Here is a 23,178-nt window from a genome sequence, read left to right as displayed (position 1 = left end):
AAGTTTTGAATTACTGCACTTCTATTTGACGTGGGTGTGCCAGCTTTGCCAGGTAGGAAATTAATAACATTCCTTTTAGAAATGAAATGATGAATCCTGGGTTTATGCTGGTATGGAAACATGCTAAACCAAACAAAGATAGGAACTTTTAAAAAACATCCCACATTCCTCTAATTTCTGCTTCTTATTTCTCTTTTATTTCCAAGTGTAATAAAAAATTACTGTAAAGTTTTTTCTTTTTTTTTTTCCTGGCATGATATTGTATAATTTTTTGCAAATGCTAGATAAGGGCTATTTGGATATTTGCAGATCAATAAGCCACTACCCTTATTGTATTGAAAAAACAGCTCAAAGAGAGCTACTTCAACCTTCTTGGACAATTAAAATACCATTAAATAGATACAGGCCTGTAGGGACAGTACTGCAGAATGTAGGTGTTGTTTCTGTCCTGGTTTTTAGTTGTAGAATGTCACTTTGCTTTTACATCTTAATATGTTCCCATGTTTAGTAATCCACAGAGAGAAATGTAATTGCATGCAATATTTGTTTCTCTTGGAGCATAGTTCATACTTTGGGGTGTGGGTTTGGTGGTGGCTTTTTCTTTTAGGGGAACTGTGAGTTATTTACTCAGTTGCAGTGAACTGAATGAAGAGGACAAGTATGGACCTGATGACCAATTCCTCTGTTCTTCACTTTTGAATGTGATGCTTTGAGCTCCCCAATTTCACTAAATCTATTCTACTGGAAGTGGCCATGGGACTTTATCATTTCCAAGGAAACAAAAGGAGACCAGTCTCCCTGATGGTCAGTGGCAGGCCCTTCACTGACCACTGCTCTTGTCAGGATGTTCCAGCAGGTCCCTGCAAAGGCTCAGTAGAGATGGTGCTGTGCAGTGTACACAGCAGTTAGATCAAGGAGAATTGAACTGACAGTTGTGGGCTACCTAGAAAATTCTATTTATAGCTTCTTCATGGTAAAGAATAATGGATTTTTTTTTCAAATTTGTGATTTCTGTTTATCATTGTGTATTGCTTTCAGGACAGCATAAGGAATCAGAGCTTTTTCTACAGTTCTTTTTGTCTTGCATTATTTTCAGCTTCAAAATTGTAGAGAGAGAGAGACATCCAGGTAACTGATCCTATCCTGGAGCTTCTGTTTGTGGCAGACTTTCACATGCCATTAGTTTAGGTGACATTTTCCTTTTGATTTGTAAATAAAAATCTTATCCCAATGTTGTGTGACAAAAAGTAGGAGTATTTTAGCTGATGATGTGAACCTAGAACATTCAGTGTCAGCTGGTTGGTTTTTGCCCCTTTATTTTATGCAGTAAAATCATGATTAGAGCTTTTAAAGGCAACAGTAGTAACTTATCCCTCTCTGGAACAGATAATATATTTATATTTGGAAGATTCTTCAAGAAAGTGGTACCTCAAGTCTTTGGCTCTATTCCATTTGATTGAATGTACCATTATTGGAATTTTTCATCATAATTTAGGTGATGAGTCATTTCTGATTAGACAAAGAGCAAAGAATCAATCTATAATGAAACCCAAGATTTGAAATGACAGTCACGACAGACTAAAATAAGGAAATGTTGGAAACCTGGATATGTAATTCTGTAGTATCTCCATTTAGTATGCTTTTATTTGTCTAGTGAATGAAATTATAAAGAAAAACCTTGAAAATCTCCCTCCAATTAATGAAAGCTACTGTCAATATGGTAATAGAATGAATGCTATGAATGCTTTAATGAACTATTCTTTAACTAGTTCTCCTTGTATAACCAGCAGTAGTTTACTTAATGCAGTACAATATATGATAGGCTTTTTTCTGCTAGATTCTTTGAACTGTTAACTTTCAGTTTACTTGCCTTGGGACAGTGAGGTGATGGTTGCCACACAAATATATAGAGGTGGGAGCAGAAGAAGAAGGCAGCAGAAATGGAGTGACAGCCCTTTTGCTGTGATGCATAGACCATACAAATGTGAAGCCCTTATGGTTTCTTTGATGTAAAAGTCCCAGAAAAGGGCCTTATTACTTGTCCTTTATCCTGTTGTGAGGATTTACAGAGCAGCTCATCAACATCAGTGCCATTGTCCTTTTTGTGGCAGGTAGAGTTAAAATCTACATTCCCTGTTATTGGCCTTGCCAGCAGTCACAAGCCATTCAAAAATCAGTGATTTTTTTTTCTTTGAAAAGCATCTTACTGAAGTACCAGCTCCAGCTTGGTGAAGCCCTCAGAGCAGCAGGAGATGGAAGAGGAGAAAGTAAGATATTTGTGATAGACAAATGTATGTAGCTTCCTAAAGGACTTGAGAAAACATGCCAATATTTTAAGAAAATGAAACAATATTAGACTTATTACATATATACTGGGTACTTGCTTTTGCTTAATGTTTTAAAGTCATGGGAGGTAGCTGAATATTTGCTGTATACACACAGAAAAATGAAAACTTGGAGTGTTTTGCTTGATGTTTCTTTCACTTGTTCTTTCTTATGCATCTTCCCCGCTTAGAGGACAGGCTGGGTTAATAATTTTATTTGTCTGAATCAAATTTCAAAGAAAATGTGTAAATAGTTTATAACACATCCTTCTCTTATTATCTTCTGTGCTATATAGTGCTGCAATTGTGAATATTTCAGTCTTAATCTTACACTAAAGTTGCTGGGTAATCCTTTTATTGGATTTTTGTCTCCTTTCCAGCTGAAGACATCATTACCTCATCTTAGAAGGACCAGAAAAAAAGAACCATCAAGCATTTCATCTAGGAGTTTTTGTTTCTATTTGTTCCTGCTTTATGATTTTGCTGTTTCCTTCTCAATGGAGGAAGGAGATGACTGTGTTAGAAGTAGCATCTCAGGAACATGGTCTGTCCTGTCAGCACTTCAGCATTCAGTTTTGCTATGCTAAAACTAAAGGAGGCCTCAATACAAAGTTGATCCTATGGGGATTTCTGGCTTTGGTCATAAACTGCCTTTCCTCAAGTGTTTACCGTCCTTGGTAGTGCTGGATTCAGATTTCTGGGTATGTTGGAAAGCCATCTCTCCCAAAATGTTTATGACCACTGAAAACTTACCTCAGATTCCTTTTCCTCCAGCAGTTCATTACCACGCAGGTGGTCTTACATAGCTGCTGTAGCTCTCTACCTTTTTGCTATGCCATTTCTTTGTACTTTTAAGTTCTCTTTGTCCAATGGATGTGATTAAAGAAGCTGACACCATTAGCAGGTAAAATTAATATTGCTGTGATCTCTGTGACATCCTTAGCCTATGATTTTTTTGGCATGTGAATTAATACAGTGTATGGCAAATATTGGCACTTGGCTATCATGGGTTCCTATCGGTAACCACTGCAGACTGAAATAGCTTGTTTAAGCAAAAACCAACAGCATTAACTTTGTTAATTAATATAAAAGCTCTTTAGTTTTATATGACTTCCATTTTGGATTCATTATGACAAGTTAGAAATCATTGTTATAAATAATGAAAGAGGATTTTTATTTAAACCTCTGCCTGAAAATATGGTCTGGAAAAGCAGGCTTATTATCTTTATAAATATGGGCTTGAGAGTTAGCTCCTGCTGTGCTGTTCTCTGGAGGCAGAACTTGACTTAACACCTTGTGCCACAAACAGCATTTTAAACAGGGCAGCAGTTTATTGTGGAGTGTGAGAAGAAACAAGTTTTTTGCAGATCACATTGACAAACACAATCTGTTAGTGGTTTGCTTGTGTAAAGAACAACACTTAGAAAACAGGCAAAAATAGTTCTAAAAAGACCTAAATAGGCCACAGCAGAGTCATATCCAGCTATAATTTACCAAACATTGACAAAATCTTTTTTGGTTCATCATTGCCATGTGGAGAACTCTGTTGTACATTCTGTTTTTACATCGCTGTGCTGCAGCAGGCAGACTTTATTTATAAACAGTCAATTAGCTCTATCATCTCTAATTTATGGAATATATTATGTCAGGGAAATACCCGTCTGAAATTTGATACTGTTATTCTAGAAAACATGCAGATGTGAGGGATCTGTATACAGTTAATATTCTACAAGTCTTCTCCCTGCTTCTTCAAAGTGGAAATTTGTAGATGCCAGTTTTGACGTAAAAGGTTCCTACAAAGGCCTTTCCAGTCAAGGATGAATAATCTCAGAGATGTTTGGAGTTATTGATCAGTTTTATTTTTGGAATGTACTAGCTGCACAGATTTTTAATCTTTAATTGGTCATACTTAAAAGATTTTTTTTTCCATTGAGGCCTGTGATATAAATTAATGTAAGTATTGAATTATTAGTAATAGCTGCTGTAGCACAACCCATATGTCTGTGTTGGTTTAGTTGTTGTGTGTGTAGCTTTTCATTGCAAACTAGATAGGTGGTGGAGAGTAAACGGATCAATTGTTCCAGACAGTATTCCAGAAAGCAAGGGATGAATGTGGGTTGCAATGCTCCTGCATTATCAGCGGTGAAACTTCAGGGAAAGATTGAGGCAGAGGTACCAGAGGAAAAGTGAGATGTGTGCAATGCAGAGCCCCTGTGAACTTGCTAGTGGGATTCTCTTGCAGCAGTGGAAGCACAAATACCAGTGGCTTATGTCATTTTGAAACCAGTTTTGTGTGAGTATGGGATAAACAGGAGGACATTCTTTTAATGAATGACATATTTTCAGCAGTTGCTGTACAATAATAGAAAATTATGTGTTTCTGTTTGGTTTGCTTGTTTTGTTTTTGTTTTTTGTTTTTTTTTCCATTTCTCCATTAACACGAACTGAAAATGCTTCACGTTGTTTCTAGGAAGCCACAGCCTTACATGGTCCCATTAATACTTTCAGGTTGTAAAAGCTTCTGATGGCAAACTCGAGAACTGTTGCAATCATATTCTATTTAATTGATTTTTTTTTAAAGACAGAATGCTGCAACCTGCCTGGCTCTGTGCTGGGAGTGCTTGGTACTTAGCCATGTCTCTGGATGTTGTACAGAGTATCCTGTGTGTACAGCACAGCAAACACATCATCTTGATGGTTTGAGGTTGATGGTACATACTAATTCAATGATTTTCTTTGGTGCTTTATCCACTACTTAAAAATGTTACACCTCTGAAATACTTTTCAGTGTATCTTTTCATTACAAACCCATCACAAAAGAAGCAACCATCCTCCTCCTGAGCAGGCTGCCCCATATGTGAGGAATTACTAAGGAAGATTGAAATACTGCAGAGTCATACTGACTTCATTGCATCTGCAGTTCCAGTTTGTTTGCAGCTCACTGTTCTAAGTGCAGAGGTCCAATTTATAGTTATTTGCTTACTAAACTTAGATTGGAAAAAAATAGAATTTAGTGTTACTGGTCTTTTCAGGAAGTGAATATTTCATACCCTCATCATAACTTACATGATACCATGCAGAAAACAGAGGTGCAGCTTGGCCATCTGGTGCAGGGATACTGTAAGCAAGTGAGGATGTGACAGTCCCTGCTGACATCTGATGCTGGTACTTAATTCTCCAGTCCTGCTGGGGTTTGGAGACTCTTTGAATGCAGTCAACTCTGCTTTCCTAGGTGGAATAAAATTGTGCTTTGGTTAAATTTAATTGAGTTAAAAGTACATAGGAATAATTTTGCTATTCTCATTTCTATTTCAGGTATGATAAAATGATACCGTAATTAACAGATTGATAGAAAATTGTTTTATGGGCTATATATAGCAGAAGAATATCTGGGAATTTTCACACAGAGGTGAAACAATCCCAACACTTCTGCCATATCTGGGACCAATGGTGTCATCCAGAACATGAGGCGAGGGGAGTCCCCTCTGTTCAGGGCAATGTGGTTGTTTGAATAAACCACTTTCACTGAATTGCTCATTTTCTTATGTGGTCTTCTGGATAGTTACCATACAGAGGAGAAGACAAGCAACTGAAGACAAATAAATAAATAAATAATATTTAATTTCAACATTTGGCTTTAGAGAAATATTCCAAGAGTTATGAAGTATTTTAATGCTTTTCTGCTTTTTTTCTTTTCTGTAAGAAGTGTGCATATAAAAATTGCATTATGAAAAATTAGCCATAATCCATGTTCCAACAGTCACAATTTCTATAAATTATTATATATAATTATAATTAACTATCCACTGCTATTACCATTTTGTTGATTAAGAGATGATAGTGCTTTCATTGCAACAGTCCAAAAAAGCATACTTTGAATAATTGCAGTACCAGAAGGGAAAAACTGTTTCAGGTTTTTTTTCTTTAATTCCCTTCTCTAAATTTGTTCCAGCACAGTTCATCTTTCCGTGAGCTGGAAAGGCAACAGATTTAGGTCACCTGCATTGTAGTTTAGTCACTCTTGGTCAATGTCATGTTAGCTCTACTGCTCTAAAGATTACATTTTCTGAGTCAGTAAAAACCCCATGGAGCTCATGGACTTATTTTGTGAATTTTTAGACTTCCCCATTCATATGAACATCAGCTGCCTTCTAAAACAGGAAGCACAGAACAGTGGAACAGTCAAGACTTTCTGTTATGTCATTGATGTTCACAAGCATCAGAGGACAAGATGTTTTTTTAGATGACCTGAGGTTTTCAATTATTTTTAATTCAGACAGACCTTAAATCTAAATTCATTCCTGATAGACCTTACTTTTATCTGAATGTGTTAGAGACAGAAACCTTACATTTCCTGTACGAATAAAGCAAGGTTGCTATTCACTGGTACTTGTGATCCACCCCATCCCTCTGACCAGCATGGAAATTGTCAGGCCTGCAGGTGAGCCCTCTCAGCTCTCCTGGTTAACATCATCACTTTTCTGCACTAGAGCAGCAATTCTGTTGACTGCTAGGTTTTGCATCCCTCCCTTGCTGTGCCCTGAGTGCAGCTGAGTCACTGCCTTTGGCCAGTGCTGGATTTGCCTCCTGGCTGTTCCTTTCCGCTGCGGATTTGCTGTGATGTTAATGCACATCAGCCAGCAAAGTGCTGAGTGCTGCTTTCACCACTGAGCCTCGCTTTTGGCTGCTCATACTTGCTTAGCAGCTGACCAACCCTGGGCCCTTGTGCTTGCTCAGGAAAAGAAGGAAGCAATTCATTTTATTTTCCCCAGTACTAGTAATTTGCTTTCTCTCTCACCTAAAAATAAACTTGGGTTTTTCACCCTCCAAGTTCTGTGGCGTGTATGAGAGCTTGGAGCAGGTTTTGCATTCAGTCTACCTCACTGATACTCTGAGAAGTTCTCCAAAAGGCACCTCTCCAATGATCTTTACTTCTATAAATGTAAAATATTAAATCCTGACTTTCACAGATGGAAGAACAATACAATTAATTTTTTTATGTGTGGTAACATTTTTAAAAAGATTTAAATTCACCTTATATAATCAAGGGGCTTTAAAAAGTATTTCATTCATACCAATGTAGTGTAGGTAGAATGAAAAATATGTAAGTACCTGGTAAATATGGCATGATTTGAAAAGTTCTTATATTGGGCTAATGAACTGCTAAATCAAAGTTTCAAAAATTTAGAGCTAAATATAAGATATTGTACATGAGTGGTGTTTTAAATTAAGAACGTGTGCAAAATATTAATACCAGCAACCATGTATGTTGATAACATCAGGCAATAGTTATTGACTGACAACATTAGTGAATTAGATGCAAACCTGGAACATGATTTGTCAAAAACGGAATTTGTTTTTTACTAGTGAAACTGAAGAATTATTCTGAGCCTTTTAAAGTCATAGTGAAACTAGGCATTTTGGAATTCTCTTTTGAGATCAGTTTGGGAATTTTGCATTTGGACACAGAAGAAAATGTATTAGTTCCTAGTAAATATTCTGGTAAAGCACAATGTCAAAGTGTTGTAAAGAATTGGCAAGCACTTGTCTTTTAGGGCGTGAATGGCACTATTATGTTGGAGCATTAATGAGTACTTAGAGAGAATTCATTGCAACCTGCAAACTCTGTATCTTCTGTAGCTGGCCTAACTGACTCCATGCTAAAATTATACTCCTTAAAATGCTTTTGTGAAGTACAGCTGACCCAGAGTCAGTGCTGATGTTGCTGGCACAACTTTAAGCCTCTCAATACTAACTATTTTGCAAAGAAAATTACAGATATTTTGTGATAATGTGATAGTGTACCAGAGGTTTAGTTGTGTTAAAATAAAACATCTTTTGCTTGCTGTTATACCATTCCTTTTTTGTTTAGATGAAGCTGAAGAAAAACTTCCTCATATCTCAGCCCTGGAAAGAGAAAGACCAGCTATTGCAAAGTGACAGGGTACAGCCATTAAATCTTTAAATCCTAATTTTAGATTCCCTTTGTTAATTCCTTTTTTTCCTTATGATTAGAATCTGCAGTCATGGCCTCTCCCTTGAAGAGCAGATTTTTGCAAATGCAGAATATTTTAAAATTTTTTCTAAAGAATTTTTTGCTGTTAGCTGAACTTCTAGGCAGTGCTCTGTGACATTGAAAAGTGGGGCATCTATAGAGCTTGGGTTAGAAATGGAAAGATAAATTCAAAGGATCATGATTGTGTGCAATTTATGAGAGGACATGAACAAAGAAAGAGGAAAGGGGGCCTGACATGGTCATGAGATATAAAGGAATAACTGGGTCGGTAGGGAGGTAGTCTGTGCTTCATTGTTGCAGGGTGAGGGAGAGGAAGAATGTAAAATACTGGAGTGGAGGCAGAGAGATTTATCTTTGGTGGGGATGGGCTTGCAGATCACAGAGCTATTGTGAGAATCTGGGGTGATGCAAGATAAGAACGGGGTGGGGGGAAAGAATTTGTAGTAAAAAGTTAAGATGTTAATAATATATAGTGGCATGTTAGGGATTTGTGTTTCTACTGCTCTGTTATCCCTACAACTCTTTTGTGCTGGTTATCACAGGTTATTTATATGTCACTTGGGAGATAGAAAGGTTCTTAAGCCCCAAATATCTCACAAGCACCCATTGAGGCTGGCAGGTGTGAACATTGATCATTAGCACAGAATAGTCCTCTTCTCTAGACTGTAAAATTAGTCTGTTTCTCAGTTGGTTGACTGAGCTTTATTTAGCCTGTTTCAGACTGATCTCTATCTGAATGTCTCAGTCTTATTCTTGGCTGCTGTTGTACATATTATGGGTTGTTTTGTGTCCAGTAGAGGAAAACTAACTTCATGTCTTGCAAGTGACGCTAATCCAGCAGGTCTTGCAATAATGATCATCATTCACTTACTGAAGTGTTAAGAGCAAGTTGGTTTTAGACAGGTGAAACAGGGTTTTCAGCTGGGTATTACTAACCTTGGTGCTTTTTATAAGCCACCAAAATGTATGTGCCCTGTCCCAAATTCTGGGGAAGTGCAAGTAGAGTAATGCTCAAAGAGAACGGCAGTGTTTGATGTCAAGAGGGAAGGATGGGTTCTTTGCCAGTTGGCATGTTTGCTAATTTATGGATGTGTAACTGTTAATTGTGGCCAAAGATTTTGGTACTTTTTGTCCAATATCCTCTTGAACCACAACATGTTTGCTACTGTGTCCAGTATGATTAATCATCATGTTGATGCCTAGGTTGTATAAACAAGGACGGCTCTGGGAACTAGGGCAGGTACCACTGGGCTCAAGCAAGCTTTCAGCCCTTCTCTTAATTTACTAAATACATGCCTTTCTGCACATCTCACTATAAAATATTTGTCAATTCTTCAGTTATGCCAGTTTTTCTTTGAACTTAGTCTAGCTTATTAAAAATCTTTTAGAAACCTGAGAAAACTGAAGTTAGGTGACTGAAGTGTTGTAAAAACAGTGTATTGGTGCACTAGCAAATTTTGCATTTGTAGAGAGCTCTTCTGTGTAGTAGGCAAAAGTTTGACAAAGACTCTTGACTAAGACTTGAGTGTAGACATATTTAAAGGAGAAATAATTTTCACATTCTTAATGCAGGAAATAATTTTCACATTCTTAATAATGCAGGAAAATTAATTTTTGCAAGAGTTTTTTGGATTTGTGGTTGGTTTGCAGCACTGAAAGCTTTTGCATTGGAGCTGGATGATTTGCTATGTTGTATGGTTTATTTCAAACAGGAGCTAGGCTGGAAAATTCCTTTGGTCTTTTTTATGTTATATGACTCCATTATTCTTATCTGGTTTTATAATCTGTGTATGTATAAAAATCAATACATATTAGCAGTCATTTTCTGTCTTTCATATGTTTGGGAAATGAATGCCTGATGGAAAACACGCAACTTTTCAATGATGAGAATATTCTAGAACTACTCAGAAATTTCCTTCTGTGCCAGGTGCCTTAGGGCATTGCTGTCCTCAGATTAAATCATGCTTTGTGCACAGGCAAAAGCAAATCAGTGTGGTGTGATTTCAGCTGAAATTATTAGCAATGTTAGAAGGAGAGAGTTTCTTCTATGACAAATAAATGTTACTTTTGAGTATGCTGTGGTTTTGGTCAGTGAAGCTGAATGTTGATTGATTAGTATTCCAAAGGTAGGAAGAATTAAGCATATCTAGCAATTCATGTGTGCAGGACTTAGCATGAGGATAGGCAATATCATGTGTTTCCATCATGGAAGGGAGTCAAGGGATAACCAGCTGGGCATTAGCAGAAAAGGGGGTCTTTTGTTGTTGTGGGGTTTTTTTGTCACTAATTTGCTCTGTCAGGAAACTACTTTTGAGCAAATGCCTGCTTTTATTTTCAGTTTAATTTCGGTCAATGTGTCTTAGATTTTGCAGGAACTTCAAAAGTGATTATTCCATCTCAGGCTCTTTTCAGCCATGTCTGTGATTCCTAATGTATTTGTCAAGTGTTCAAGACATTTTTGGTATTTTTTTGCCATTAGCATTAATTCTCTATTTTTCTTTTCTGACTTTCTAATGAAAAGATCTCTGAGTGAGGCACAGAGAAATTTGTGTAGTAATGAGATAAAAAGAATTACTTTGTGATGTGCTCCTGCTCTTCCATGAAAAGTTAGGTTTTAGACATATGTGTCAGTAAGAAAAACAAATATAATTTTTTCAGAATGTCTCTTTCTCTACACTTGAAGAACATTTAACATTGTTCCAGACAAAAGATCAGACTTAATAAATGCCTAGTGACAGATGAGGATAAAATTGGAAAACCTTAAGTGGAAAGTTAATTGGGCTGCACCAGAGGTACAATTAACAAAAAAAAATTCCTTTTATTTTATCGCTCTTTCTCTGTGTTGCTTTGGTTTTTTCTGGGTTGGTTGGTTTCAGTTGTGGAAAGGGAGAGGCTGCATTACAGTCTAACCTGAACTCTCACCATGGAATGGGTCATTAGGCTGCCCAGAATGAATTTCTTCTTCCAAATCAGCAGTGATGACTGAGCTTTGGAATATGTTTAAAAAACCCCCAGACCTTGAAAATTGTGGTCTGGATCTGAAAATGTCTTCTCATACCTCTACACAAATACCCATTGTAAGCCTCAGTCTATTTTATCAGTATTAATTATCTTTGCCATTATAAGTCTGTGCTTTCTTTCTAACCTGCATATGTTTATCTCCCTTTTTTCCCCCTAAGATTTTGCTATACCTTTGAGAGGAATTCTAACAATAAATTCCTTCCCCCCATGTAGTGGGCTATAGATTGTCATCCAGTGACACTTCAATCTTCTATTTGACAAACTAAATAGATTGACCTCTATAAATCTTTTATTAGTAGTGATGTTTTTCAATCTTGTGGTCATGCTTATGGTTCTCTCTAGAACCCATTTATGAATGTCTTTGAAATGCTGACAGCAGAACTGGATGCAGTGATTTAGTAGCAGTCACAGAGGCAATACAGCCTCCCTATTCCTTCTCAGTATTCCCAGATTACCTATAAGCCATTAACCACATTATCCCGTGCAGCTGTGATCTCCTTATTATTTGTCAAGCTAATTACTTCTAGGAATAAATCTGCATTCTGATTTTTGATCCTGGATGTGACCTTCCACGTAGCACCCCAAAAACCTTGGTTGGTGAAGCTCTGAGTAATCTGCTGGTTTTCTGTCTCCTCTCTCTGTTCTTTATGACCTGATCAAAATCCATCAGTTCTAGCCTTTTATTCCTTCCCATAAAAACATTGTGTTTATATTGAGACAGGACTGATTTTTTTTAAATCCATCCTACCAACATTTGATGTTAATGTCCAAGATCAGTAAAATAGGAAGCTCTTAATTTGCTGTGAATCGAATTTTTACTGGTAGTTTTGAAACATTCAGAAAAAATGTAATGTTTTTGTGGTAGTAGAAATAAAACATGCAGAGAAATAATAGATAACTTAATAAATGAAGGGCAGAAAAATGAAGCCAGACAATATGGATTTCAAGGGTCACAAGAAACTTTTAGCCTCCTGTGCTCTGAAAGATTAGTACGATTTTTGTGAAAATATTTTTTAGCTCTTTTATAAGGGAAATTAGTTTCTCTGCTTAGATTGCTGTTCAGTTGAAATTTTATTAAAAACCTACTGAAGTGTCTTGAGAGTTCTAACCTATTTTTTTTTTGTCTACGTTGCTGAGTGGTGAAGAAAGAAATAATTAGTAAAATAAGGAAAAAAAGGATTTCTGATTTTTATTTTTTAAGAGTTTGTTGAAAATTGTGAGGGTTTTTCCAATAGGAAAAAAAAAAAGACGCATGAAAATGTTTTATTCTTTAAAGCACTTCCTGAGTTTTGATTAATTTTTTTTTAATTGAAAAATTCTCTGAAAAATTCTGGATGGAAATGAAGAATTCCCCATCAGTATTTTCAGTTTTAAAAAAGGGATATTATAGCATGTACTGCATTCTTCTTCTTTGGTTTTTCTTTTGAAAAATATGTCCTAGATGTAGGTTAGTCCAAAAAGGATGATAACGTCCACCAGTTAGTTTTTCCTGTTTAATGTTTAGCTGGCATAGATTGTACATTTGTGTTTATTTGTGTGTATTTGTGAATCTGTGTAGCACTGAACCCTCTGCTCTCAGCAGTCTGTTCCAAATGCACGTGACAGAGGCTGATAATGCTGACTCTGTGCTATGCAAAACATTTCTGTGCCATGATGATCAATAGTACTCCATTACTGCAACAGCCTGAGGAGCAACAAAATGAAAATCCTAGGATCACATCAGCTGCTGAGGTACTCCTCAGAGGCTGCAAATGGGTTGAGGGTTTGTTTTGAACTTGTCATCTAAACCAGAGGTTTGGACATACTGGGGCTCAGCTAATTGCCATGAATGCTTCGGGGCCCCTGGAAGGGCAGGAAACCCTGCTTAATCATGTAGGCAAGCAGAAAATAGAAAAGACAGATGTTGTGCTGTCCTCTTCTTGTCTGAATCTGATTATCTGGTTTTTGACCTCATCTGTCTATTTGATGAAGTCTGTCACAGTTGTGTCTTTTACAGAGATACATGCCCATGCAAGTAATTTTCTTAATATTGTTATAGTTTTTATATTATTGAGACATGCTTTGGCTAGCCACTCAGGGAAAAAATCATAACTCAGAGTTAAAGAAATTATACCAAGTGTTGGGGCACACAGCCTTCTGTTAAGGATGACGTGAAATAAGAGTTTCTGAATCTTTGCTGGTACAGCTGTCTCCTGTGGAATATGCTCTGTATGATGTAGGATTACATACAGAAGAAGACCTTAAAAGCTAAAAACCTGCGAGATTTCCTTACCTGCACACTGTCCCCCTCAAAAAACAAACAAACCAAAACACCCCAAAACCACAAAATCAAAACCACCCCGTAATCTGAGCACCAAACCAAAGCCTAAGGACTTAAAAAAACCACTGCATTTAATACACTTGGTTGCTCATCTGGGAAACACCATGTTAATTTATTTTAATTTCCTTCATAATTCTTCCAACAAATGCTTGTCATGGGAGGTTGTGAAATGTAGGGCTGTAAAAGATGACATCTATGAAAACCTTTCTTTATTCCCTTACTTTCACTGCGTTGCTAACTATCAATCAGTCAAGGAGAAGTGGTATCCTAATTAAGAATAGTGGTACTTTAGACTTTGCTCTTGTTGACATAAACAATGTGTTTTAGCCAATTAACTATTTAGTCTTGAAAGAGTTTGCAGGAAACTGCATGTGTAAAATAGGTAAGTGCTGTTCTTGTCTGTCACCATATGAAATAAGACATAAAAACCCCTGAGTTTGTTATCAGTTGAGTTTAGTGGTTGCATTGCTACTGTGTACGTCTGGTTATATATTTAGCTAAATTAGCAAACAGAGCAGTCAATGAGGTGAAGGAGACGAGTGCCCACATCCAAGCCCACAGCAAGCCTTGTAAGCAAGCACGAGATAGCAGAGCTGTGCTGAAGGCCAGCAGTGAGGTGATGTAGGAGAAAGGCTGAGAGTGTGCCTTGATCACCCTGCAGCGGAGGCACTGCTGATCACACCGTGATCTCAGGCAGACCATCAGCCCTGCTGCCGACTGTTTGGTCACCATCATTTGCCATTTCCATCATTACATTTGGAAAAGACCTGTAAGATCATAGAATGAAAACACAACTTAATACTGCCAGGTTTGTCACTAAACCATGTCACCAAGTACTGCAGCTACATGTCTTTTAAATACCTTCAGGGATGGTGACTGGGCTGCTTCTTGGGACAGCCTCCATGTCCTTCTTTTAGTGAGAGACCCAGAACTGGAGACAGGATTCGAGGTGTGGCCTTACCAGTGCTGAGTACAGGGGGACAATCACTGCCCTGGTCGTGCTGGCCACTCCTGATCCAGGCCAGGATGCCACTGGCCTTCTTGGCCACCTGGGCACACCCTGGCTCATGTTCAGCTGCTGTTGACCAACACCTCCAGGCCCTTTTCCAGATGCTTTTTGCCAAGCCTGTAGCATTGCATAGGGTTAAAGGTCTTTAGACATGATCTTAAAGATATTTCCAACTTAAATGATTCTGTGATCATGGAAATTGAAAATTGTGCTAAGTGCAGGAGTTTGGTCTATATCAGAGCTCCTTTCCAGGGTAATGCTGCATGGGACTCATTTCCTAGCTAACAGGCAGGATCTAGAGCCTCTTGAATAAGGGATAGAGAATGATTTGTGGCAGTATTTAGGCACTGTATGCATTGCTGTGTAGAATATCAGATTGAGACTTTGCATATGCCAATGTTGTTATGAATGCCTGAGATTAGACATGTACATTTGTTATCCAAACCTTCAGTAGGCAGTTCATAAGAATACCTGAAAAGAGCAACGGTAATACAGTCATATGAATTCTAATATCTTCTACCTTAAAAATCATTTAGTACTATCTAGATTTCCCATTTTTCCTGCAACACCTCATTTATTCCAACTTATAAATATTGGACCTCAAAATAAATCATGAGTGTCTCCCTTAGATCGAGTGTTGTTTTGCTATCTTTTAATCAGTTATTTAAAATTCACTGCTCAGAGGTCTGCAAACAAAACTTAAAATGAATTGATTAAAACCTTTTCTTAAGAAGTTAATACTTTGCTAAGTAATGTGGCTGATTCTCAAATAGTGTATGTAAAGGGATTGGTTCTCTTGTTGTTAAAAAAGAAAAACAACAAACTGCTTATTTCCCACAAGTAGTCCGTTAAATCATCACATCATTGCTACTGCATTGAGAAGTTTTATTTCCATTATATTTTTGTGTTTGCAGCATTAATGTACTGTAACAAGGGCAGGTTATGATTTTCCTGCATGGAAGGTCAGCAGTGAAGAGGGAAAGAGGCAGTTGCATATTGCTCATTGTGTGAGAACAAAGGTTGGCCTTCAGTGAGTGCTCGAATATTGAAAGACTGTGTTACACAGCACCAGAGAAAACCTCTTCCTTCCCAAGTGAAAAACAGTCCCTGATAGTTTGAATGTTTTCCTTGAATGAATGCCAGTGACAGTTGCATACTTATGTCTCATTTATGTCTAAAGATTCATCTCTGCACTCTAAATTGTCTTCTCAAATTACTCTACTACCACAAGAGATATTAAACACTGAAGTATTCTGGGCACTCTTGCAGAAAAGACTCAATCAGAGTGAGGAGCAACATAACATTAATCACAGAAGTCTGTTATTTGAGTCCAGACTTCATTTTGAGTTACAGATTGAAAACTTTAATTTATCTTTTATATGACATGCATTTATTTAGCACTCTGGATTGATACAATTTACGTATCTGTACTTTTTCATCATTTCTGCTAATAGCTTTTCACAAACCACTTGGCAGTTGATGCAGTGGTCCAGGTTTGGTGGAACATTTTTAGATTATGGGACAGGACAGAGATTTCCTATTCGGTGTCACTGGACTTGCCATACAGCGATGGCTTGTGAAGCATGATAGCCAAATATTCCTACCTTTAATTTGCTTATACTCAATTCCCCATCCTGCTTTTCTGCTCTGTGCCACCCAATTATTTTGTGCGGTTTATACAGCTTGTGTTTCCAAGTCTTTGCCCAGTGTACTCCCTGGTGCACTGTCTCATGTCATTCAAAAAAAAATTTTTTCTCCCCAGGAAAAATAACCTTTCTCCATTTCATTACTCCCCCTCCCCCTTTTGTTTTTTAAGTTTTAGCACGTAGGGAAAAAATACTCAATTTTAAAATGAAATTTCAAATAATGACAATCTATGCAACCTCAGATCCAATGTCATTTGTTCATTGAAGAAAATGACTAGTAATGAATTTTTATACAGAGATTCATTGTCTCCTTCAGTATTTTGACACTACTGAGCAGTTCAGTATACAAAATTCCAGGAAATACTTTTAAAAGATGTAAATCAAGCATTGTAACCCAAGACAAAAGGCGATGAGAAATCACTAAGCAGGTCTCAGTGCTCCCTTGTCTTTCAAGCTATTTAGTAATATTAATATAAAAATAATCACACTACACAGCTTGGTAGTGGATTGGTCATTATTTTAATGCAGTTGAAATAATTTTGTTTCATATAATAGACAGCAGGACTTCTGGGTAAGCAAAATATTTCTAGTGTAAAAATTAGTGGTTTCCAATATGAAAAATAAAGTGTCATTTTCCTTTGTTTATTTAGACAGAAAAAGACAGTAATCCTTTGAGGACAGAAAAGAAGAACGAAGGTTTTTTTAGATCTGTTTAGTGCTTGATTTAAGATGCCAGAGGGTGGGGGGGGAAGTCTCAAACCACACCACTAATGAACTGAGAATAAATGAGATTAAAAAAAAAACTGTATAGGAAAAAATATTCAGATCTTGGTTGAAGTAGAGAAAGGATGAAGAATGGGGAATCTGTAGCTTTTTGACTCCCATCACCTTACATAACAAATACGTAAAGAACTTTAAAAAACAATGTACTGCAGAACCAGTAGATAATTACCATGTTTTAAATTCAAAATAGTTGAGATACCAACAAAAGGAAGTTGAGGACAAAACTCTCAGCTGGGCCACTGAAACTTCTGAATGGCCAAAATCTCTCTGTAGTGTCTGGTGTTTGCATTCCAGGCTGTCTGTCTCTTCTTGTATGCTGGAAGCAGTGAATGATCCCTGCCTTGGGAACTCATGGCAAAGCAACTTTCAAGCAGGCCAATGCCCTGTCACATCTTCTGGGCTGAATCCACCCAAGGTCCTGAGCTGACAGGTGGTTCTGAGCAGCTCATGGGTGATTTAACTGCTGTGTGCAAAATGCAGCCTACAAGTTGATGTTACTTGGATACACAGCAATTAATAACCAACAGCTACTGCTGTTACCCTTGCCTATGTCATTATTCTTTTTCTGATTGATTTCCAATGAAATTGATTAAAGTACTTCCTTGTAGAGGATATAGTTGCTGTGAAGTAAAGGGATAATAAAATTTGCCTTTTATTTGTCAGGAAACAGTATCAGAACAAATGTATGATTACCAGGAGGAGGTCATCCCCACTCACCCAAAACCCATCATCATAGTTTTTGAATGTGTTTTAAGATTTTCTGTTGCTCTCTAGAAACATACTGCCATGTTCAGGGCTTCTGTTCCCATTAAAATCAACAGCAAAATTGCCAGTGACTGATGGAAAAAGCCTGTTAAAAATGTTTCAAAAGCATCGTTTTCATTTTGGGAAATTCAATTTCTTGGCCAAAAATTAGATTTCTAATTGTTTGCTTCAATCATAGTTACAGAGAGACTGGCATCTCTTTATGTCAGTTCCACTAGATTTATTCCTTCTAACATGCTCTAAAAAAGATCTATTGCTCAAATTTTAAGCAAAAATTGGAAGCTAGACCCTTAGCAATATAGAAAGAGTCCAAATTCAGTGTTCAAGAACAATAAGAAAGAGCTCTGTTCTAAGTTTTGCTAATTTGCATAATTTTTTTTGCTGCGCTTACAAATCATGTTTTCTCAAATATTCCAGTTGTCTTTTTTTGATTTTTAACCCTGAACTGCACTGTTTCTTAATCAGAAATTTCTATGTATAAGTAATAGTGGTTTAGTATTGAAGATATTTTTGCTGTGAAATAGAAGAAATAGAAATGTTTGCTTCTTTTCTTGTGAAGGGGGGTGGTTTAGTATTTTTGGTGTTTTTTTTGTTTTGTTTTGTTGTGGTCACAAGTCAGTGTGGTTTGAACAAGTTGCTGGTTAGGTTCAGCTCTTAGTGCTTGGAGAGCACAACAGAACCATTGTGGAGCTTGGCTCAGGTGTAAGCCACTACTTTTATTTAATACCTTTCAAAAGAAAAAGTCCATACTTGACAGAATCCCAAACTTGGCAGCTATTTACAGAACAGTTTTTCTTGTGTACTGCTTGCTAGCATTGTGGTTGATTCTTACAACAGCATTTACTGCTTCAAGAGCCTTCAGAACACACTTGAAGTGCTAGACCACTGTCCTTCTGTGCTATTACTAAATATAAATTTTTCCACTTGAGTCAACTGAGTGAAGATCAGATGTTTTAAAAAGGGTTTGATTTTTATTTGCCTGAAGGCTACTCTGCTAAAAAAAATTCAATGACCTCATAGTGAGGTGAATGTGACTTTAGATTTCCTATTAAATACCTCAAGTGTTCTGCCCAGCTCTGTGAACTAGGATTATATTTTTGTTCTAATTTTTGTAATTTCATTTTTGATTTAAATGAAAGTTGCATAGACCTTGAGATATCCCTGTTGGTACACCTCTTTGACTGAAATTTCCCCAATGCATTAGTAGGATACAAAAATGCTGTTAAACTAGACCAGCAGTCCCTTGGTATGCTAGGATAAAAGGAAAAGCCTTTCTTTGGATTCATCTTCATTAGGTTTTCTCTCTGAAGTTCTGAAACAAATGTGCTGTGTGTCTTGTTTCTTTCTTCCTGCAACCTCTAGTCTTGTAGCTGGCGTTGGCAGCTCCAGCATAACCAATCTTCTTAGGCTTCTTGTAGCAAGAACTTGTCATCCTGGAAAGAACACAGAATTCACCAAGATGTTCAGGGAATGTGGGCAGCCTTTGCTGTGGGAACAGCCATGTCCTCCCACTCATGTCATCACTGGGATGCTGTGTGGCCTCTGTGGATAATATGTGGGTTTGTAATTCTATGGGAGACTCCTTGATGGAGATTGAAACTCATTCATAAGATATGGATGATATTCATACTTGCAAAAGTACTGGTAGCAAATAAACTGAAGTCATTCTACTCTCCCTTAGTACAGCAAACAGAAAAGGTTTTGAGTAATCACAGATCTTGGCTCCAGCAGGAGCATTTTTCTTAGGGTGCAGTATTCAGAAGCTGGTGGCAGTATGTAAATCATTATTTAGCTGCCTCTGTGTGGGTATCTGGGCTCAGGATGATATTCTTCCATGGTTATCTCTTATGTTTGGAGAAGCTAGAGCTTTGTCTTCAATATGACATAATTTTTTGAGTGTGCAGTGATGTCTGAGTGTTAATGTATGTTTGTCCTGATCTGATTTAACATGGTGCAGGGCAGCACCTTTCTCCACACCCATCTGCAGCTAGCTGTGCTGTGCTGACCTTTGGTGTGCTGTCAGCACAGTGAATGTGGAAGGGCACTATTTCAAAATTAGGAGGGCAGTGGAGAAGATATGTCATCTGCCTGAAGCTAGCATCTCATTCAGGGACACAGTTTTATCCAAGGTTAATGGAAGATCAGACTCTGTATCAGTCAGCTGAAGCAAGATCACAGTGATCTGTTAAACGTGGAGAAGGGTAGCTCCATTCCTGAACTGTCATGGTGTACTTGCAGCATTTTGATAGGGTTTGACAGGAACTGTTTGACTATTTATTGACACAAATATCCTCTGTGCTGCTCTGAGTATCTGTTTTTCTCTTTCTGGGTGGAAATGAAAGCTTTGGGTGGAGAGAAGTGAGAGAAGTTTCCTGCTATTTGTAAAGCAGTGGTGTACCCAGCAGTGGCTGAGTAAACAGGGAAGGGAACACCCCTGTGCTGGGGTGGGTGAGCCTGGCCACAGCCTAAGGACCCCCAGCTGCACACTCCCCCTGCCTCAGTGAAGCCTTTGATCCTGCAGGTGAGGGCACACCTTGGAGAGAGGCACCTGCTTTTTAAAATACTTGCGGAGTTCTTGATCAAACTGCAGGATTTTTACAAGGTACTGATTATAATGGGGTGTTCAGTGGTATCTGTGCTATAGGGCAGGGAAGTCCTGAGGAGTTACTTGATTATGTCATGATGTTATGCAGGATAATACCCCCTTATCAAGGGCTTGTAAACTTTGCCTGAGAATTGCTGTAAATTACTTAAGCCTTTCCTTAGGGTTTTTTTAAATAATACCACTTTAACCACTTCCGGTTGTTATTTTTAAATAATACCACTTCTGCATTCTCTTCTGCGAGAATGCAGAACAATGCATTTGTATTTGTGCTGGGTAGTTGTTGGGAAGGGGAGTAAAAGGCTGAGAGATGTGTTGGATTAAATAGTTAACAGATTTCTTTGCTGCAGAGCTACTTTGGAGCGAGGGTAAATTCATCCACTCTTTCTCTCCCATTTTTCATTATTAAGGTGGAGTTCAGCTGAGACTGTCTTTGGCTGTCCATAAACTGTGAAACAGAAGGATGCAGAAGACTATCCCCTGCATTTTTGTCCATGAGTGATAAGAGCACAAGATCATTAATACAAGTCTGCTGCAAAGATGAGTTCAGAGGAGAAGAGTATATCTCCAGCTCACAAAACATCCACTCCATCACATAGAAGTGCCTCCTCCTCATCATCGTCTCAGAGAGACAGGAGGCAGGTAAGGAAATACTCCAGTTGTTGATACCATCTGGTGGGATGATAGATTTATTCCTGTAATGTGGCTGTTTTTGTTAGCTCTAGATTTGTTTGCTTATGACATTGGATGATAGCACTACAGCCAACAATTGTTGGGTTTTTGAATTTACTTTTCCCATTTCCTAACGTGGCTTGAAAAAGATTTAGAAGCAGCATGGGCACTAGTGTACAGCATTGGAACAGGACAAGTAGAAAACATGCTCTGGAGTCTTTTGGGAAGTGATTTCTTTGGCAGCATGAGCCTACAGTTGCTTGAAGTCGTTCTGTGTCATCTGTGAATATCTCTTTTTGTAAATCCAACAACAGCGATACGTTATTGTTTTAGAAAGTGGTAATTCAGTTTAAATACCATATTGTTCATCCTTTCTGTAAGCACCTAACATTTTAAATATTATTTGTTTCACTACAAATTAACACTGATTGTACTACCTCATAGAGTACTAATCCAGTTATGTTAAACTTCCATTTTTAAGAGACTCTTGTTTGTGTTGATACAATTCTCCAGGATCTCTTTGAGATAAAGACTGTATTAATTCCCCTCATGACCTGAGCTTTCCTGTGGGGTTTTCTGGGGGGCTGGGTGTACAGTGTGGCCACATGATTGGTGGGAGCACTTCAGAAAATATCAGAACTGTCTATTTGATTTCAGATAAGTTCTTACAACATATATTTTACAAATGCAAAGGTTAATATAGAAAAATTGGTTTAGAACAGAAACATATTTTAAAAGTGTGATCCATGCAAGAGGCAAATAATTTTAAAAAATTCAAATAAAAATCATTGGCTTAGGAATATTTTCCCAGCTACTTGTATGGCAGCTCTGATACTATTTTCTCAGCTGCTGCTGAGGAAGTTTCTTCCCTTACCTCTTAAGAAAATTTTGAAACTCAAGAGTTTTTAATGAAAAACTGTAAAATTTACAGGTTTGAATGTAAATAGTCTCACCACAAGGTACTTTTTAAATGTTAAATCAGGAGAAGAATTCTGATGTATGCTCAATAACAGGCAGGAAATGTATGTGCAATTTTTTAATATTTTCCATTGCTTAAGTAGGTCCAAAAAGTATTTTCTCACAGGTGATAAATATTTTCCCATTCACAGTGTACAGGACTTTGGATAGCTGTAGTTAGTTAATTAAGTCTTGGTTAGGATATAACCTTTTAATTTTTCATTAGTTCCATCTGGAGCAAGAATTTTGATATAATTTGTTTAAAGCATCTGTGTATTTTATCTCCCATATTTAAGCCCAAAGAAGGTAAATGCAAGACTAGCAGGAGCTGCTGGTCTCAGCTAAGAGCATATTCTCTGAGCTTTCTTTGTAATTAGTTTGACACAACCATGCAACTAGGAAGAAAAAAAAAGCCAAACCAAAAATCTCTTGTGAATACATTTTACCATAAATCTGATGGCTACCACATCTGTTACCATAGCAACAGTACAGAGCAAGGTATACCTGTCATCATAATGAAATGGATGTTTAACTTTAAGTCCATATTTGATCACGGACACGTGAAGCATGATTTTAAAATAATGCTGTAAATGTTGATGGTGTGATGCATCCAGAGGATCCCATAAAGTGTGATGCTGCTTAATGAGTACTTAGGCATGTAAATGTGGGCTGGAAGGGCTACTCCGAGGCATTTGTTTTTTTGCCTCAGTTCTCTCAGTGTTAAAGCAGGAGAATGAATGGGTGAGCAATTTCTTCTGCAGAAAGAAACGGAGCTGCAGCATGCAATGCAGCATGGACTGCAGTGGTGCTGTACCCAGGGAATGGAGCATGCACACTTCCTCTCTGCATGTAGACACAGTGAAACATCCATTTCATCCCACCATTCACTGTAACAACTGTCTTTCAAACAAATTTCTTTCCTTATAGTATTGTTTTTATATATGTTGGTTTATATATATATTGGTTTTCATTGCCCTTTTGCCCAAACACAGTGATAACTAGGGGGTAGGGGATTTTGGTTCAGGGGCCATTGGATTTTACTTTGAAAAGCTTTAAAACTTTA

At 37.5% G+C, this 23,178-nt stretch overlaps 1 protein-coding gene across 8 annotated transcripts in view; it reads left to right on the top strand.

Moving 5' to 3' along the window:
• The window catches only part of OSBPL6 (oxysterol binding protein like 6), a 97,322-nt gene that overhangs the window by 20,360 nt on the left and 53,784 nt on the right, over positions 1 to 23,178 (top strand). For all 8 annotated transcript variants that reach the window (XR_011680360.1, XM_071434835.1, XM_071434840.1 and 5 more), the window contains exon 2: positions 20,897 to 21,128. Coding sequence is in view for 7 of the 8 variants with exons in the window: in XM_071434835.1 (XP_071290936.1) it covers positions 21,027 to 21,128 (102 nt within the window). In the remaining variant the exon portion in view is untranslated. The remainder of the gene's footprint in view (positions 1 to 20,896; positions 21,129 to 23,178) is intronic.

This window comes from Agelaius tricolor, unplaced genomic scaffold (genome assembly GCF_023055355.1).
Source record: "Agelaius tricolor isolate 1412-34295 unplaced genomic scaffold, bAgeTri1.0.p SCAF_10, whole genome shotgun sequence".
Classification (NCBI taxonomy): domain Eukaryota; kingdom Metazoa; phylum Chordata; class Aves; order Passeriformes; family Icteridae; genus Agelaius; species Agelaius tricolor.
Note: the sequence above shows the minus strand (reverse complement) of the source record. Positions and strands in the feature narration are given on the sequence as shown.